This window comes from Muntiacus reevesi, chromosome 20 (assembly GCF_963930625.1).
Source record: "Muntiacus reevesi chromosome 20, mMunRee1.1, whole genome shotgun sequence".
NCBI classification, from domain to species: domain Eukaryota; kingdom Metazoa; phylum Chordata; class Mammalia; order Artiodactyla; family Cervidae; genus Muntiacus; species Muntiacus reevesi.
Genome location: NC_089268.1, coordinates 16,874,860 through 16,894,193, shown reverse-complemented (window position 1 = coordinate 16,894,193; position 19,334 = coordinate 16,874,860). Strand labels below are relative to the sequence as shown.

The following is a 19,334-nucleotide window of genomic DNA, read 5'->3' as shown; positions in this document are numbered from 1 at the left end:
CTAAGGCAACTGAGTGGAGAAAGGATAATCTTCTCAACCAGTGAGGAGGCGGGCACGGGCTGGACAGTGGGCTGCCCTCTCAGAGGTCTGGGATCCACAGCACCCCACTGCTGGGTTGCAGCGGTGACTCCTCCTCTCCCGTCTTCGCCTCCCCCGTCCTGCTCCCCCTCCCTGAATCATGAAGCCAGATCCCAGTCCCGATGATTGCTCAACCTCCAGGAGCCAGTTCCTGTGGGCAGCGTCTGGGGAGCCTGACCCTCTCGAAAGGACGAGATCTTGCACAAGGCACCCTGCGTCTGTCCTCCACAAGGAAAGGGTGACATGGAGCCTGTCGGGCTGCTCATCCTGCTCGCTGTCACAGGTAGGAGTCCCTCCTTCGCTGCTGACTCTCCCTCCCCTTTCTTGAGTATGTGGCAAGTGGGTGGGTGGGGAGCACTGAGCCACACTCTGAAGAAGGCTGAAATCTTCCGCATGTCCTACACCCCCGCTTCCCACTGTGTTCCATATTCTCCATGCTTTCCCTCCCTTCCCCAGTATCAGCTCTTCATGCAGGTGGAGGAATCAGAGGCTGGTGGATTCAGACACCTAGAAAGGGAAGGAGTTCTGATGGCATCTCAGGTACTAGCTAGTAGTTGGGGGAAGTTTGTGGAGCATTGGTAAGAGCCTCTAAAATTTTGAACCACTTAAGCATAAATCTAGCTCCAGAGGAGCGGCAGGGTGGGAGGGAGAAAAGAAGCCAGCACTGGGAATCTGCATCTTTGGGGTACCCCTTCTGGGCTCTGAAGGTCCTCCTGTCCTCAGCCCTGGGGCTGAAGATTCTGTGATTGAGCTGCAGGGATGAGCACACCAGAATTTTGCACATGAAATCATTTTCTCATTGGGGGATGCCTCTTGCTCCCCGCAGAGGAAAAGTCACATGTGGGTGAGAGGAGACAGTGTTCCAGTGAAGCTGAAGTTTCTTAGCTGGAGGTGGGGCAGGGAAAGTGGGGGGTATGTTGGTCTGTCTGGAGGCAGATGGATGGGGTCGTATGGGGGATATTGCTTATCAGGACTCTCTGGTTCCAAAAGACAGGCCACCAGCTCCCTAATCTTATTGACAAGTTTCTGTCACCATGTGGCTGAGGCAGAGGGTGCTAGGTGATTCCTTTTCAGCCCCTGCCCTGGCACCAGACTGGTGCTCCCCCACCCCAAGGAGGGCCCCTAAAATAGCAGCCTCATGTCTCCCCCAAAATAGCTCTGAGATGCATCCCTCCCTGAAAGGGGAACAAAGCCACAGAAATAGGGAAGCTGGAAGCTAAAGGTCATGAAGAGAAGAATGTGGGGCTGGTAGTGGCGTGGGCAGCTGCAGAGTTAGCAAGCATGGCGGGCACGGGCAGGGAATGTTTAGTCCGCTGTGGAACCAGCCCCAGGCCCGAGAGGCCACTGGCTTTGCTCTCTTGAGATGGAGGGGGAGAGACGAGGGCATGGTTCCATGTAACAGGAAGAACACGTGTGGACTAGGAGCGGCAGGAACTTCAAAACCAAATGTCTCTGGAAATAGGCTCAGAGAGGGTCAATTACTTCTCTAAGAGGCCCAACAAGTCCAGTGGTGATAAAGCCAGACCAAGGACCCAGGTTTCCTGGTTTCTTCATTTTCTATAAACACACACTTGGGCTGTGCCACCTTCTCCCAACTTGTGTAAAGACCTGAGTTCCTTAAGGGCAGGATTTCTGTCTCTTCTGTTCAGTGAACATAGTAGGTGTTCAATAAACACTTGGTACAGTGAATGAACGTCTTGTCCCCAGAGCTGTCTGGAGCGCACAACACCACGGTGTTCCAGGGCACGATGGGCCGGTCCCTGAGGGTCTCCTGCCCCTACAACTCCTTGAAGCACTGGGGGAGACGCAAAGCCTGGTGCCGCCAGCTGGGTGAAGAAGGCCTGTGCCAGCACGTGGTCAGCACCCACCCCTCGTGGCTGCTGTCCTTCCTGAAGAGGCGCAACGGGAGCACCGCCATCATGGATGACGCCCTGGGGGGCACACTCACCATCACGCTGCAGAATCTTCAAGCCCATGATGCTGGCCTCTACCAGTGCCAGAGCCTCCATGGCAGTGAGGCTGACACCCTCAGAAAGGTCCTGGTGGAGGTGCTGGCTGGTGAGTGGGCGGCTGGCTGCACTCCACCCTGAGGTTGGGGCTCTGAGCACAGGACTGACCACCCTCGGGGCTTTTGGGGGCCCTGGGAGATCCCACAGTGTGGATTTTGTCCCCCTGCCCAACTGAAGGCCACTGTGGCTGGTTGTGCCAACTGCTGACTGCAGAGGGGGTCACCATCCAGCTCTGCACCCCGCTCCAGGCTGCGCCCCCGGTGGAGGACTGCATCGCTTGCAGGAAGGGTACAGTCCGATAATTTACACAGACACTTAGGAGCTAGCTGTGGTCCTGCTCCCCCTACCCCGCAAATGGCTTTATCCATCTGGCATCCTGTTGGGATGTGAGCACTGAGGTGGTCCTTAAGGAGCAGGAGGACATTCACTCATTCCCTCACCTAACCACACAATGCACCTACTGATGTAGATTAAGCACCAACTTGGTACAGAAAAACAGTCCCAGAAAGGAACACTGCTCTAGCCCAGGGCAACTGCTTCTCCTTTCTGGGCCTCCATTTCCCCATGTTTAAATGGTGGAGATGGAGTCTGTATGGCTCTCGTGAGAAACAAACGATAGAGTTTTATAGTGCTTGGGTCAGTGACAGCCCTTGCCCCAGTCTCCTGCTGCTAACTGCTTGGGATCGTCATTCCTGGTTTAACTAGGTGAGATGAGGAGTGGTGAGGCCCTTCTCACCCCTGAGCTTGCACAGGGGTGCCCGCCAGGAAAGACTTCTGTGTCTCCTGTGTCCCAAAGGAGAACAAATCTGAGGTTACAGACCCCTCTTCTGACACTCTTTTTGTCCAACTCCTCCCCCCAACATGTCCCCTTATCATGGAAATGAAGGTCGAAAATTTGTCTAAGATGGGGAGGGTAGGTGAGACCATCTGCCTTAGACCCCAAACCCCACCTCCATGGGAGTAGGTGGCGAGGAAATACTGCGATCATATCAGAGTCTAAGGCTCAGCTGACTCCCATAGATAGAGCAGGAAAAGAATAACAAGAATAACAACAACAACAATTATCTGTAGCTGGTACAGCCAGCTTGACAGTGCACACCAGACTTTCAGAAACACCCATCATCTCATTTGCTCCTCCCAAAGACCCTGTGTGATGGGAGGGTGGGGGCTGCAGTCACTGAGCTCCTATGAGGTGATGGGCACGACACAGGATGTTCTCGCTGAATCCTGCAACGCTATTATTAAGAAGGGGTTCCTAATTGCTCCGTTCTACAGGTGAGGAAACTGAGGCTCAGAGTCGTTAACAACTTGATCCACACAGGGTGAGGTCCCAGAGGGCTTCACCCCACCCAGAGGGGCTCTCTCCACTGTGGCTTCAAGAAGGGGACTAGCAGCTCACAGGCTCTGTCTCCCACAGACCCCCGTGATTACCAGGACCCTGGAGATCTCTGGATCCCTGAGGGGTCTGAGAGCTTCGAGAATGCCCAGGTGGAGCACAGCATCTCCAGGTATAGTGACAAGTCTTGGCTAAGATCCCTGGGTAGACCTCCACCCTGCAGAGCCCAGGCATGGGGTGGCAGCTGGGGGGCAGCGGGTGCCAGAAGTACAGATTCCAAGGCAACTGGAACGGGAAGGGATCTGTATATGATCTTGTCTAAACACCCCTCCAACCAGCCAGTGTGTTGGTGTGACTGTACCAGTTGTTAAAATATTGCAAAACTTCCCTGACAGTTTATAAATAGCTGCTGCTCCAAGACTCTTGAATGACTGGCCTTCCCCCCTCCTTCTCCTGGCAGCCCTCAGACAGAATCCCCACAGTTCAGCAACAATGAAAGTTTTACGATTAATATTTTAGCACAAAACTGGTACCCCCAGATCCCTGCTTCCCTGATGGGACCAGAATCAGTTCTGACAGGTTCTTGACTATGTACTGGTGTCTAAACACTGTTAGTATAACCATGAAGTACACACGTGTGCACACACGCACACACAGAGAGACACACCACAACACATCACACCATCATGTAGGCAGAAAACCGCTCAATGAGGGAGGTGGTTGTTTAGAAGCACTCAGCAGGCAGATCTGTGCCTGGAACTAAGGTCTCCTGACTACAGGCTCCCCTAACCCCATAAAGCCTCATCCGGGGATGGTGGTGGGTGGGGGTGTCCCCAGCCCCCCAAGCTCCTGGTCTCCCCCTTCCTTCTCTGAGGACAGAGTCCAGCGTGTGTGTCCCCTCATGGCCTCCCACATGCCCTCTTTGTTTCTCCAAGGAGCCTTTCAGAAGAGGAGAGCCCCTTCCCACCCACTTCCATCCTCTTCCTCCTGGCCTGCATCTTTCTCAGCAAGCTTCTAGCCGCCACTGCCCTCTGGGCTGCAGCCTGGCATGGGCAGAAACAACGGCCACCCCAGACCAGTGGACCGGACTGTGGCCACAACCCAGGTCACCAGCCCCAGACTGTGACAGGTGAGCTTGGGGAGCACAGTGGTGGCCGGGGGCCGGAGGCCAGAGAGGTGGGGCAGAGAGCTGCTGAGTGAGAACCCTGTCTGTTGCAGAGCTGAGAGACATATGAGAGAGAAGGACCCTCGGTGGAGAGTTTCAGGAGAGGTCTGCATGGATTACCCCAGCTTGTTGCACACTCTCCCGTTGGCCACCAAGTCTTCTGACTCTGCTTTGGCAAAAGGCCACTCTGCCTCTACCCTTCTTCCTCTGGCCCATGGAAGCACATGTGTGTGTGTGTGTGTGTGTGCACGCATGGGAGGTAGGAAGGATACTTCCAACTTCTGGACATTGGTCATTAAACACTCTCACAAGTAAACCCAAGACTCCATGTTTGTCTGATGGTAGGGTGTCATGAAGGTCTTCTCTTTTGCTACAAGGCTAGTAGAGTGAATACCGATGAGGAGAAGACAGAAGGTCTGGCTCCTTAGGGTCCAGGGTCTTAGAATGCCACGTCCCTCCATTTCCATAGGTTCCAAACTGGCCAGACTTTTTAAGTCTTCTCTCTTCCTCCCAGAGATCTGATTACCAAGCCCTGCCTCCCTCTGTGGAATTTCTCTAGCATCTTCTCTCATCCTCCTGCCTCCTGTCCACCGGTTCCCTATGATTATTGCTGGGCCCCCACCCCAGGCCCCTTCCTTCCTCTGCCTGTCTCAAGCCCACCATGCCCATCCAGTTCCCAGCTGACTCATCCATTTATCTCCCTAGAGGTTTGTTTTTATCATGTTATGTTCCCTCCAGAGAAATGGCAAGGGCTTGGGTTGTTGGCGCAGTGTACCAGATCTGGGGACTACTGCTCCAAGCCCCAAGCCTCTCATTGTACAGAAGGGAAACTGAGGCTCACAAGGGAAAAGATTTACCCAGCGTCCACTGTGCAGCCTGGAAATCCTACTTTCACTTGACATTCAAGGTGCACTTCCCTCTAGCTCAACCCTACTTATTTATTAAAAATAATTCCTCCCTCTTTTTTTATAAGCCATGCTGCATAGCTTGCAGCATCTTAGTTCCCTGACCAAGGATCGAACCTGGGCCCCAGCAATAGAAGTGTGGAGTCCTAACCACAGGACTACCAGGGAAGTCCCAATCCTACCTATTTATTCATGTACTTATTCAATAAAAACTAATATTTTCTGTGCCAGGTACCAGTCTAGGCATTGGAGACATACCAGTGAACAAGACAAGCCATGATTTCTGCCCACACAGAGCCTCATTCTCATGCGAAGAAAGCAGACAGACAAATACAATGTTGGTCAGTCAGCTGGTTGGGAGTATGGGAGGGCAGAAGGCCCGGGGAATGATGCAATTCTAAAGGGTGGTCAGGAGGCACCACTTGAGAAACACAAGGAAGCAAGGCAGGAAGAGCATTCGAGACACAGGGGACAACCAAGGCATCTCAGGGAACCTCATCTATCTCTTCTACACATACACACGGCTCCTGGACCAAGAATGAGGCGAAAACTAGACGGAAGCTGCCCTGAAGGCGGGCTGTCCTCAAGAGGAGGAAGTGAGTTGGCCATATCCGCAGGTTCTCTGTCCTGGCCTCAGAGAGGTGGCAGTCCAGGAGCCCCTGTCCACGGCCACATGTGGCTGCAATGCTCCCTAACCTGGGTGTGGGTCCCTGGGGTTTTGAATCCCTGGGAAAGAGCCCCCGGTGCAGCCCTGCATTTCAGCCTCGTGTTAACAGGTCCCCCCCGTCGTCACAGCCCTGCCCCACCCACTCCCCCCAAGGCTGCTCCACGGGCCTCTGCCCCCAGCTCCAGGACCCTGGTCCAGTCTGTTGTTTCCCTGGCCTCCCTGACTCAGCTGCACTTCTGTTAAACTTCCCCGTTGGGTCCTGGGGCAGTCGTCTCCTTCCTGCAGACACAGGCATGGTCTAGGGGCCGAGACCGAACAGGGTCCAAACTGAGCCCACGCCAGCGCCCTCCCTCCCACCCCGCCTGGGCACCGGGGGTGACGGGATGGAAGGGGAGGCTCCGGCGGTGTGCCTGCGGGTGGAGCGCTGCTGGAATGTTCCTCCTCTTGGGAGCTCAGGCTTTGCTCCTTCCTGCTCGTCCATGTCAGAGACACCCACCCTGGGATCCCCCGCCTTTCACTCTCTGCAGTGCACACTGATCTGAAAGTGTTTTCCAATTTCAAGTTTGCCTCCTCAAGAAATCTTAAGCAATTTCCTTAACTGCTCTGAGCCTCAGGCTCCTTGCACATAAAGACAAACAAAAATCCAAACACCAAACCAAACTCCAACCACCCTACTTTGGTGGGTTTTTATGAGATTGAAAGAAATAACATTAAAGTCCCTGGCCAGCTGTCTGGCACATAGTAGGTCCTACATAAACATTGGCTTTCTTCCTCTCCTCAAATGCCTGGTGAGAGGACACCTCTCTGGATCCTGGATCCTGGCCACTTCTGTCCCAGGCACCCAGCGGGGGACTGTATCTGTTTTAGGCACTCAGTAAATACTGAAGACAGGTCTCCTCCTCACACAAATCTCCCAGGTTGGCTTGTTAGAGCAAAAATAATTTTCTGGTAAGAAAATCAAAGAAAGCCTGATATGCCTTGGCAGGATAGACATACATACTTCCATATCACTCACGCGGGAGACCCAGCTGTCCAGTCAGCTGGAGACTCTGCCAGTGTTAGCACCAAGAATCCTGTGTCCCCAGAAAACCCTCACGCCAGGTGAGCAGGGACAGCTGGTCTCCCTATCGCCGTGTCCACACGACTCGGCTAAACACGGCTTCCTCAGGCTCCTGCTCCCAGCTTCCCATTCTCAGCTCCCTTGCTTCTGGAGGGAAGAGGAGGCAGGGAGAGGGGAGGAGGAGGCCAGGGAGGACAGAAGAAGGTGGGGTGGTTCTTTCAGGCCCCTTTCCAGGCGTGACCATCTAGGTCAGAGCGGTGTGTCCTCCCAGTCATTCCCACCTGGCCTGCTCTGGTCTGAGCACTGGTGCATCCCTGGTGTCAGCAGGTTTACCCCCCACATTCTGTATGGGATCCCCAACTCCAGTTCTGCACAGGGTGATGCAAATTGGAACCAGATGGTCCCTGTGCAGGGAGTGGGTTTGTGTCATGGGAGAGGAACCCCAAATTATGAGACTTGGAGCTTATATTGAGCATCTGGCACGTTGGCCCATCTTCCTCTCTGGCGGGAGAGAGAGAAAGACATCTTTACTTTGGAATAGAAACTGATCATTGCCAGGGAGGAAGGGGAAGGATGGAAGCAAATCTCTCTGGAGCTGACACACAGTCTCTACCTCCCCAGGCATGTTTGCTCTTCAATCTCCCTGGAACAAAGCTTGGTCAGTGTCCTTTTCTGGGAAGGCTCCAAGCATGCAGAAACATGAAAATATTCACAGAGAACTGTCTTCTGACAGAGAGGACAGTGCATTCATGAAACAAAAATAATATGCAATAAATGAGAAATGCTTGGAGAATCAAAAATATTATAAATTAAAAGCACTAAGGGATAAAAACTTGAAGGACAAGGATAGAAGGGATGGAAGAAAAAATATGAGGATATCTTCCAGGAGTCAGAACAAAATGGACAAAAAAAAAAAAAAAGGAAAGAAACCTAGACAGAAAAGCTATGAAAATGAGATGAATACAGTAGGTTCAATATTCAATTAATTATTAAAGCAATGGTGCAATTCCTAGAAGTGGAGAATGTGGTCCACACCAGAAGTGTCTAGGGAGCACTCAGCACAGGGAATGGAGACAGGCCAGGCCAGGGTGCAGCATCCAGGGGGTGCTTCCTGGATGATCTCCGGAGAGCTCAGGTGGAGCACTCACACAGAATTTAAAATTAAGACAAACTCAGACCCTGGGGAGGACATTTTACTTCCCTCCTTCACAGCTCTGCATCATCAGATTCTATATTTGGAACACCCTGAAGATCATCCTCCCCCTTTCTCTAATGCTCCCTCCTCCCTCGCTTCACTCTTTAGGGGCGCCCAGGATCCCAGGCTTCTGTATTTCCTTGGGCCTTCTCACTCTACCTTGCCCACTCCTATCTGGAACACTGGGCCAACCAGAGCTTGGAACAGCTCCTTCTCCCCACCCACAGCGGGGCCCACCAGTGCCTGCTTCCCAGGCCCATGGTCACTGAGAGCCCCACGTGAGTGTCTGAGGCCAAATTTCCTGCCCCCGGGAGAATGCTGTGTCAGTGCCCAGACGAGCCTCAGAGCTGACATCTCCCTGCCCACAGCCATGGGCCCCAAACTGTTCCTGCTGCTGCTCCTGGGATTAGTAGGTAAGGTTCAGAAGGAGCTGCACTCTGGGCCCATGTACCCCGCTCCGTGCCCAGGGATAATTGGCATTGCCCTGGAAACTGTTACATGCGTAGGCCCACAAGTGGACCTCTAGACTGCTGAGCCCTTGGGAGGTGAGGGGACCGGGAGGTACCCTGCCTGACGTCCCCTCAACTTTCCTTCCCTAGGCCAGGGCTCGGCCAGCAGCCTCCCGGAGATGCTGCAGGCGCCCGTGGGGAGCTCCATCCTGGTGCAGTGCCACTATCGACTCCAGGATGTCAAGGCTCGAAAGGTGTGGTGCCGGGTCCTGCCAGAGGGATGCCAGCCCTTGGTGACATCAGCTGTGAATCGCGGGGCCCCAGCTGGCAGCCGCATATTTCTCACCGACCTGGGGGGTGGCCTGCTCCAGGTGGAGATGGTTGCCCTGCAGGAGGAGGATGCTGGAGAGTATGGCTGTGTGGTGGAGGGCCTCTCGGGGCCCCAGACGGTGCACAGGGTCACTCTGGATGTGCTCCCTGCAGGTGAGTTATCCCAGCCTGGCCAGCAGCCCTGGCCTGCCCCCTTGCCCCAACCTGCTGCTCTTGGGTCCTTGGTGGGTGGGAGCCCTTGTGGGTGAGGAATGTTGGCCAAATGCCCAATATTCTTTTGACAGCTCTGCAGGGAACGGAAGCCAAACCGGGTGAGAAGTCTGAGATAAATCAGCCAAAGAGCAGTCCCCTTTCCCCTCCTACATGAGCAGGTCTCCCCAAAGGAAGTCACATCCTTCTTCCCCCACTCAGGGCCTTGGCCTCCTCATCCAGCATTTTCAACATACTAGGTGCTGTTTTTTTTCCCTTAGAAATGTTTTAAACAAAGTTTTGATTCAGACATATCAACCAGAATTAACTTTTTGGTATATGTTCCAGGTTTTATTCCTGTAACAAGATTAATGGCTTAAAAACTACTGAATTTATTCCATATTTTATAAGTCTTCACTGAGCGTCTAGTATGTGTCTCATGTAACAGGCAGGGTACATTCAGTGACTGAATTCCTTTGACTTATTCAGTTTTAAAAACAGAAAAAGTCTCATCAATATAGAGTCAATATTCTCAACACTATTTCAGTTTAGAAGGTACTCTTCACAGGATTCATTTTTACAGTCTATAACTTTCTCATGTCTAAATATTTACTAAAAGAACATTTAAAAGTATTAAATGTTCCCCAGAAAAGTACAATATTGTAAAAAATAATTGTTCTGTTGTGAACATGGTCAGCTACCTGAGGAAGCAGACTGTTCTACCTTCCTCTTATGGGTGTTGACATCTTTTCCATTTTCAAGTATTTCTTTCTTAAGTAATTTGTGCCAAAGGCCCAAAATAATGAAATCAAGACATTTTTCCTTCTGTTTTTCTCCATCTGTTATGAGGAGGGACTAAGCTGTTATTAGAATCTCTCTTGTGTCCACAATTACTACTCATATTATAAATATACTCCTGTTAACTCTAGTTATCCTTTGTTCTCCTGCTTCCTTGACGCTCTAAGGTTTAGTAACTCAAGGTTAGAACTTCCTAAATGGCAAATGGTCACCAGACAATGCACTGGGAAGGGATGGCAGGGAGATGGGCATCCTCAGTGGAACATCTGAGGTGTGGGGATCCCAAGAGCTGTAGAGGATGGCTATTCCTCTACAGGCAAATGGGTAGAGCACAGTATCCAGGGAGGATAGAGTGGTTTTAAAAACCAAATCAGGACATACGCAGCCAGACTGCGGTCATGGTGTCTCAGTTCCTGGTTTGGCATGGGGTGGGGAGTGGGAATGGTGAATTGCTAGACACTTCTCTCAGAGGATCTTGGAGGACTGCCTGGGTTCCTAAGGCAGATCCTCAGGCCCACAGAAACCAACCCTGAGTCCCACAGGTAGAAGCTGAGCACACAGTTGGAACGACAAAAACTTGTCACAAAACCGAGTCTCAGGGTCTAAGCCAAAGCTCTCAGCAAGTGTCAGCTGGCACTGTGTCACTTCAGGACTGACCTTAAGTTCCTCAGCTCCAGAGCTTGGGATGGGGCTCAGCCAACCTGCAGGGTTGGTCACGAGGTTGCAGGCCTGCAGAGAGGTCTAGGAGGCTGGGTCAAAGCCCCTTCAGAGACCAAGTGATGAGAGCTGGGAGCAAGGTCTCCAAGGAGGTCAGAGCAGACAGACCTATTCTGGGGTGGGGTAGGGAAGTGGGCACAGATCACACAGTGGGGTTTCTGTGTAGTCTGAGCAGCCTGATTGAGACAAGGTACATGGGGAGCAGGTAAAGAGAAGAAATGCAGAGGGGAAGGTTGGCAGCTGGCAGAAGAGGGGAAGTGAGCATATTCACAGTCAGATAAAGACTTAGACAAGCCATCCCCTGACCTCCAGAATAAGAGGCTCCTTAAGGAATATCCCAAGCACCCCTTTGTGTTTCTTATTCCGGACCTTCCTCACCTCTACTCCCCCAGTCCCTCAGATCTCAACAAGCCCTTGAGCCCTTCTCGGTGGGTATGTGCTCAATAAGTGCTTGCTTTTGACTCAGCTCCTGGCCTGAAAGAGGAGGAGATCCATCAGTATGGGACTCTGGGTGAGAGCTCCTCTTTGGACTCTGAAAACAGCGGCAGCCCTTTGGATCCCAGCCAGGATAAGAAGAGGTATTGACAAGAACTGTATGTGGGTGTCTGGGAAAGGGTGATGGTGAAGATACAGCTTGTTTAGAGCCCCAGACTAAATTGAAAGGAAACCTTACAGTTCTCTCCACTCCTGGGGAACTGCTCAACAGGCATACCTCTCTATCCCAGTTCAGCACTGAGCCCTTTATTCCAGTAGATCTCCAGTCAGGATACCCTGATAACGTGTCTCTCGTCTTCCCTACTTGAGTCTCCCTGCTTCATTCCATTAAAAAAAAAAAAGCTGTTTCTCCCGACCATGGCACACCAAGAACGGTGCCTCTGCACCACTTCTCCAGGGTTCCTGCCAAGCAGCTCCCCACCAGCTTCAGGGCTAAGCTCACTTCCTTCTTTGTGTGTCTCAGCAGACCCTGGATTTGGGGTGCTACGTTCCTGCTGGGCCTGCTGGTGGTGGTGGCGGTGGTGGTGCTGCTTGCTGTGATGGCCAAAAGGAAAGGTGGGTAGCTCTCCACCTGCGTACCCCAGCAGGGCTCTTCCGGCCCTGTATCAGCCACTCCTGCATTTGAGGCTGGGAATCTAGGTCTGCTCCCCCTACACATGGGCTTTGGCAAGCGCCCCCAGGACGTACAATTCCCATGGCTGAAAGGTGGAGGAGAGCAAGGAGATTCAGCAGGAGGTGGCCTGGGGAGAGACAGGAATTGTAGAGGGTGGGACAGTGGCACTGGGGACAAGGTGGCTGGAAGAGGTGGGGGATTTCAGGAGATGGGTTGAGTGTTGAGGCAGGATAAAGGGAGCTGTGGAAGCAGTAAGTGGGGGGGCGGTTAGGGCTGCCTGGGGGTGGGGGCTGGGGAGATGGAAGGGGAAGACTTTGCTGGTAGGAGTGGGGATGTGAGTATGGGCCAGAGGTTTCCAAGGTTTCTGAAGAGAGTGTGTGTGTGGGAGGCACTGAGTCAGCACAAGGGGCAGACTGTGCTTCTGTTCCACCAGGAAACAGGGTTGCTGTCAGTGGACAATTTCAGAGCAGTGGAATCTCAAACATGGTAAGAAACCTCTGCAGGCCCCCAGCCAAATTCCTTAGACCCTCCCTCTGCCATACTCACTGACAAGTCCTGGGATGATCAGGTGGAGAAAAGACTGGAACCCACATGAGGTCCAAACACATTTCTTAAATGCTGTGAACTTGCCCACAATAGTCTCCCACCTTCCCACTTTGCATCCACCTGCTCAGATTTAGGGAGATACTTGGGGCTTGAAAATCTTCACAGTGAAGCCATCTTGCTCACAGACATACTCAGGATTCTGGAGACAGATCCAGTGTGATCCTGGACTTCCCACCTCAGGGAACTGGGGTAGAGGGAGGCATTTTCTCTTTGCCTGACAGGCCTGCTTTTGTTATAGGCTCTCTCCTCAGTGGTCCACCACATCAGTGACTCTGGACTGGCTGTTGATTTGCCATCAGATGTACCCTATGTCAAGCTTGACTCACCACCTTCCTTTGATGATACCACTTACACCAACCTTTCTCCTGATTCCCTGTCAGGGAAACTCCTACCCTTGGAATCATCCTGTGTGCCCCCTCTGCCTCCTAAGGTTGAGATCATCTCCAAGCCTGTGACATACGCTACAGTCATCTTCCCTGGAAAGGGCAAGGGTGGAGGAGCCCCCTGCGAGCCAGCCCAGGAGCCACCTAATGGCCAGGCTCCACCCAGCTAGGCTGGTCACCATCCTGTACACCCGCAGATTAGCCCCAGGGTTTTGTGTAGCCATCCATGCAACCCATGCTCTAGATCCTTAGGAAATCTGACCTTTAGGATCCAATGTCTTAACTTTTCTGACCTGGTAAGTGATACTTGGAATGACTGAGGTGTCCTGGGAAGCCAAGCCATGTCCTGGGAAACTAGCCATGTTAGTTCCTCTGCCAAATAAATAAATAAACTCTAAATGATAATAGATGAGCTCTTGATGCTTGGGAGGGAATGAAAGGGCCCAGGTTTGACTGCTCGTGAACTGAAAAGACTGGTCCAGAGTTTGTGCTGTAATGCTCTCCTGCCAGCGAGGAAGTGACTTCCCTTCAATGCACAGTCTGATTTAAGGGGCGTGAAGGGGGATTTCTTCAAAAGCATTTCCTGCTTTGATCATGACACTTGAAAGTATAGATTCATTTGCTTGAGACAGAAATATCCCATTTTCTGCTTTATACTTGTAAACAAGTGACATCTTATGATGTGACACATATGATGGGAGGAGGATAATTCATCAGTCCAGGTGCTGCTAGTGGTAAAGAAGCCGCCCGCCAGTGCAGGAGATGTAAGAGACATGGGTTCGATTCCTGGGTCAGGAAGATCCCCAGGAGTAGGAAACGGTAACCCGCTCTAGTATTCTTGCCTGGAGAATTCCACGGACAGGGGAGCCTGGTGGGGTTGCACAGAGTCGGACAAGACTGAGCGGCTTAGCACAGCACAAAGGAGGCTCAGGACAGGCAGGGTAGGAGCGATGGGGTTAAAAGGAAACAGGAGTAAGGCCAGAAACTGGAATAGATACCAAGCCTATTCCTTGGTAGAAGAAAGGATTTTCAAGCACCAGGAGATAAAAGATCTCCACAGACATCAGTTTTATCAGAGTTGGCTCTTTCTCAACTGTGTGGTCTTCTGGTATCTCTGCTCCCTTGGCCTGAACTCTGAGCCTGGGAAGAGCCCAGTGAAGAAAAGGCATGCAGCTGGGGGAACGAGGAATAAATGGTAAATGTGTGGCCACAGTTAAGTGTAAATGAAGGCTAATCCAGGCTGGGTATAGGAAGGCCTTTAAGGTTTCTGCCGTGACTTCTTCTCAAACTGTTTGAAAATATTTGTCCATATTGAGATGAGAGTCTTAGATAGCGAAGAGGAGTTGCTCAGGAATCCGGTCTTTTACAGTCATGAAGAACTAGGCAAAAAGAGGTTTTTAACCATCTGGACCATCTGGAAGGGCCCTCAGCTTAGTCTAGGTACCTGAGGAGAAGGGACAGGCAGGGGCTGTGCAAGCCTAGTAATGCTATTTTCAGGGAGCTCTGGCAGGATGTTCTGGGCTTCCTTTGATAGAGTCTCAGCCTGTGACAGAACCTAAATTTACTCTGTCCCTTCTGGAGGCAGCAGCTCCCCACCAATCAACTAAGCCCTCATTTACCCTGGCTAAGATGACTGGGGACTTTCCTGGTGGGAAGGCAAGATGGGGGAAGGGCAGAATAAAGTCTAAAAAGCACCCCCCTGGGAGAAATGACCATAATTGGCCTGAATGTAACTTTTTAGAACCTGACAGAAGTAGAACTATATTTAACAATGCAAAGGAAAATACTAAGATAATCAGTTGACTGGTAGAGAAGACTGAAGGAGGAAAGGGAAATATATTAATTCCATCAATACCTATGATAGAAAGTCTATGAATTATAGTCACAGTCACAGTTATAAAAGTAACTTCTAAAATGAAAGTACTAAAATAAATTTCATTTATTTTATAAAAACAAAGTAAATGCAAATGACATGGTGAGATGACTGCTTCACATTAGAACCTTTGGAACTCAGTTAAAGAAGCTCTCAGGGGAAAATACACACCCTTAACAAGAATTAAGCATCTTACTCAAACAGCTAGTTAATTTTAAAGGAGAAAAATGACATAACTAATACATAAATAAATTTGTTCTTTGAAGTAAACTGAAATAAAGTGTTAGCTAACTTACTAAAGAATATGGATGAAATAAACAACATGGGGGAAATCATCACAGATAAAAAGACAACAACAAAAAAATAAGAATATTTTGTGCTAGTGGTGGTGGAGGAGTGGGAATGACTGTAAAGGGGCCTGAAAGAACTTTTGGTTATAATTAAATGTTCTTCATCATGACTGTGGTAGTTACACGGTATATACATTTGTCAATATCTATCCAATAGGTGTACCTTACTGCATATAAATTATATTTTGATAAAATTTATTTTACAAAGTATTTGAAACTATTGGGGAATAGTTAGAACAATCTTAGAGAAAAAAGCTCTTTAAAGTATCACAAAAAACTCAGAAGCCATAGAAGAATTCATAGTTACATTACAACTGACACATTAAGATAAATTAAGACTGATACTTTTCCCTCTATGACAAAACACCATAAATGAAAGTCAAAAGACAAAATAAGGAAAAATTTTGCAACCCATATAAAGGCGGGGGCTCATCCCTAAAAAGGCAGATGACTCATTTCCCTAACTCCTACATATCAATTAGAAAACAAATACTTAATAGAATATGGTCACAGGATATACACCTATAGCTCACACAAAAATAAATGTAGACATAATAAAGTTGTTTAACTTCATCTAAGGAAAATACAAGTTAAAAGTACATTGAGAGTAATTTTAGAAGAAAATGGTTAAAGAACTCTGAAAATTCTCACCTTCATAAAGAAACAAGAAAACCGGCAAAAATATAGTCAACTTTTTTGGAACTCTGGAAATTAACTAGCGGCTTGCATCAATCCAAGGAGTGTTTACTCAAGAAAAATGGATTCCCCCACCCCTATTCAAGAGACAATTTTATAAAGCAATAACTATATACCTGTGCTGATGGGCACACCATTTATTAAGATGTAACTTTTATGACAGTAACAATATGAAGAGGGAGAAGGAAGGAATGGGGCTACATAGAATCAAAGCTTTTGTATTAATATATTATTGAAATTAAGTTATGTTAATCTGAACTAGATTATTTTAAATTAAAATGCCAACTATAATCTCTACAGTAAGAAAATAGTGCAAAATTATACAGTAAAAGAAATGACAAGGGAATTAAATTATCTGATATGACAAAAGATAATGGCAAAATAAAGGAGAAAAAAGACATAAAACTAGTAGAAAACAAATAACAAGCTGGAAGACATAAATCTTACTGTATCAGTAATTACACTTAATGTGAATAGATTAAACATCCTAATTAAAAGGCAGATATTGGCAAAACTGATTTAAAAAATATATGATTCCACTATATGCTGCTTCTAGAAGACAGACATTAGATTGAAAAACACAAGTCTGCTGAAAGTAAAAGAATGAAAAAACATATATCATGCAAACTAGTTACAGAGCACTGGAGTAGCTATACTATCAGACAAAATAGGTTTTAGGACAAAAATTGTTACTAGTGACAAAGGACATTTTATAATGATAAAAGAATAAATCCACTAAGAAGATATAACAGTTATAAATATATGTGTACCTAACAACAGTGTTTCAAAATACATGAGGCAAAAACTGACAGAACTGAAGGGATAAATAAATTGTAATGGTTGTAGACTTCAATATTCTACTTTCAAAAAAAATACAGCAAGGAGGTGGAAGATCAACAACAAAAGACTAGACATGAATAACACTATAAGCCAACAGACCTCTCAGATATCTACAGAACACACCATCCAACAAAGCTGAATACACATTCTTCTCAAATATACATGCAACAGTCTCTAGGATAGATCATATGCTTGACTATAATCAAGTCTAAATAAATTTAGAATGACTGAAATTATATAAAGTATTTTTTCTGACTATAACGGTATGAAACTAGAAGTCAATAACAGAAGCAAAATTTGGAAAGTCACAAATAAGTGGAAATCAAACAACTCACTCCTAAATAACAAATAGGAAAAAGAAGGTCACAACAGAAGTTAGAAATGAATGAATACTTTGAAATGAATGAATATAATTATGCAACATACCAAAAGTTAGGTGATTCAGCAAAGTCAGTGCTTAGAGAGAAATTTATAGCTGTAAACACCTATGTTAGAAAAAAAAGAGAAGATTTTAAATTAATAACCTAATTTTTCACCTGAAGAAACTACAAATAAAAGAGCAAACTAAACTCAAAGCAAGCAGAAGGAAGAAAATAATAAAAATTAGAGCAGAAATAAATGAAATAGAAAACAGAAAAACAACAGAAAAAAAAAAATCAACAAAACCAAGAGTTGGTTCTTTGACCAGATCACCAAAATTGACAAATCTTGGCTAGACTGGACAAGAAACAAAGCGAAGATGACTCAAATGACTAAATCAGAAATGAAAAGTGAAGGAGAACTACTGACCTTATGAAATAAAAAGCATTATAAGAAATATTATGAACAATTGCATACCTTAGATAACTTAGATGAAATGGACAAATCCCTACAAAGACGTAAACTACTGAAAACGACTTAAGGAGAAATAGAAAATCTATACCATGTAAAGAGGTTTAATTAGTAATCCAAAAACTTCCCACAAAGAGATGCTTAGGACCAGATGGCTTTTCTGGTGAGTTCAATCAAATATTTAATGAATTTTAAAACCAATCCTTCACAAACTCTTCAAAAAAAGAAAAAAAAAAAGAAAGAAGAAGAGGAAGGAATACTTATCAACTCATTTCTATGAGAGCAGTTTTACTTAGATACAAAAACCAGACAAAGATCACAAGAAAACTATAGGCCAACATTCTTTATGAATGTAGATGCAAAAAATCTTCAATGAAACAGTGGCAAATAGGACCTGGGAACAAACAGAAAGGATTATAGAGCATGACAAAGCAAGACAGTCTAGGCATGCAACGTTGGTTCTACATTTGAAAATCAGTATGATATACCATATTAATAGAAATTCCTCCCCCGCAAACCACATGATCACTTCAGTGGGTGACAGAAAAAGTGTTTGATAAAACCCAACACTCTATCATGATAAAAACACTCAACAAACTAGGAATAGCACAGGATTTCATCAACCTGATAAAGAACATCTATAAATAATTCACAGCTAACATCACACTTAAAGGTGAAAACCTAAAAAGTTTTCCCCAATAGTTGAGAACAAGACAAAGATGTCCACTCTTGTCACTTTTATTGAACATTATACTATAGGCTCTAGCAAGTGCAATTAAACAAGAAAAATAAAAGGTATCGAGATTGGAAAGGAAGAAGTAAAATTACCTCTATTTGCAGATGACATGATCTTGTATATAAAAAAGGTTAAGAAATCCACCCACACCAAAAAAATTAGAGTTAACACATTAGTTCAGCAAAGTTTCAGGATACAAAACCAATATGTGAAAATCAGTTTTATCTCTATACTCTAGCAATGAACAACTCAAAATGAAATTAAGAAAACAACTCTATATACAATAATAGCAAGAAAAATAAAATTATTTAGGAATAAATTTAACAAAATAGGAGTAGGACTGATGCATTAAAACTACAAAACATCACTGAAAGAAATTAAGGAAGACTCAAATATATGGAAAATATATGTCACTTTCATGGATCAGAAAACTTGGTGCCCACTCTCACCACTACTATTCAACATAGTTTTGGAAGTCCCAGTCACAGCAATCAGAGAAGAAATAAAATATTAAAAGGAATCTAGATTGGAAAAGAAGAAGTAAAACTCTCACTGTTTGCAGATGACATGATCCTCTACATAGAAAACCCTAAAGACACTACCAGAAAATTACAAGAGCTAATTAATGAATATAATAGTAAAGTTGCAGGATATAATACACAGAAATCCCTTGCATTCCTATACACTAACAACGAAAAAACAGAAAGAGAAATTAAGGAAACAATACCATTCACTGTTGCAATGAAAAGAATAAAATGCTTAGGAATAAATTTACCTAAAGAAACAAAAGATCTATATATACAGAAAACTATAAAACACTGATGAAAGAAATCAAAGATGACACAAATAGATGGAGAAACACACCATGTTAGTGGATTGGAAGAATCAATATAGTGAAAATGAGTATACTACCCAAAGCAATCTATAGACTCAATGCAATCCCTATCAAGCTACCAATGGTATTTTTCACAGAACTAGAACAAATCATTTCACAGTGTGTATGGAAACACAAA

The 19,334-nt window shown here is 46.9% G+C and overlaps 1 protein-coding gene across 3 annotated transcripts; it reads left to right on the top strand.

Moving 5' to 3' along the window:
- Nucleotides 1-229: 229 nt before the first annotated feature.
- On the top strand, nucleotides 230-13,362 carry TREM2 (triggering receptor expressed on myeloid cells 2). 3 transcript variants are annotated; one of them, XM_065912731.1, is made up of 9 exons: nucleotides 230-361; nucleotides 1,786-2,136; nucleotides 3,505-3,595; nucleotides 4,359-4,552; nucleotides 9,015-9,347; nucleotides 11,365-11,476; nucleotides 11,860-11,948; nucleotides 12,440-12,492; nucleotides 12,851-13,362. In XM_065912731.1, exons 1-9 carry the CDS (start codon nucleotides 322-324, stop codon nucleotides 13,163-13,165), a joined length of 1,578 nt encoding a protein of 525 aa, XP_065768803.1. In that variant the 5' UTR covers nucleotides 230-321; the 3' UTR covers nucleotides 13,166-13,362. The 3 variants fall into 3 exon arrangements, with proteins under 3 accessions (XP_065768803.1, XP_065768805.1, XP_065768804.1); XM_065912732.1 differs by lacking the exons at nucleotides 230-361; nucleotides 1,786-2,136; nucleotides 3,505-3,595; nucleotides 4,359-4,552 and adding an exon at nucleotides 8,786-8,828; XM_065912733.1 differs by lacking the exons at nucleotides 9,015-9,347; nucleotides 11,365-11,476; nucleotides 11,860-11,948; nucleotides 12,440-12,492; nucleotides 12,851-13,362 and adding an exon at nucleotides 4,642-4,839.
- The last annotated feature ends 5,972 nt before the right edge of the window (nucleotides 13,363-19,334 follow it).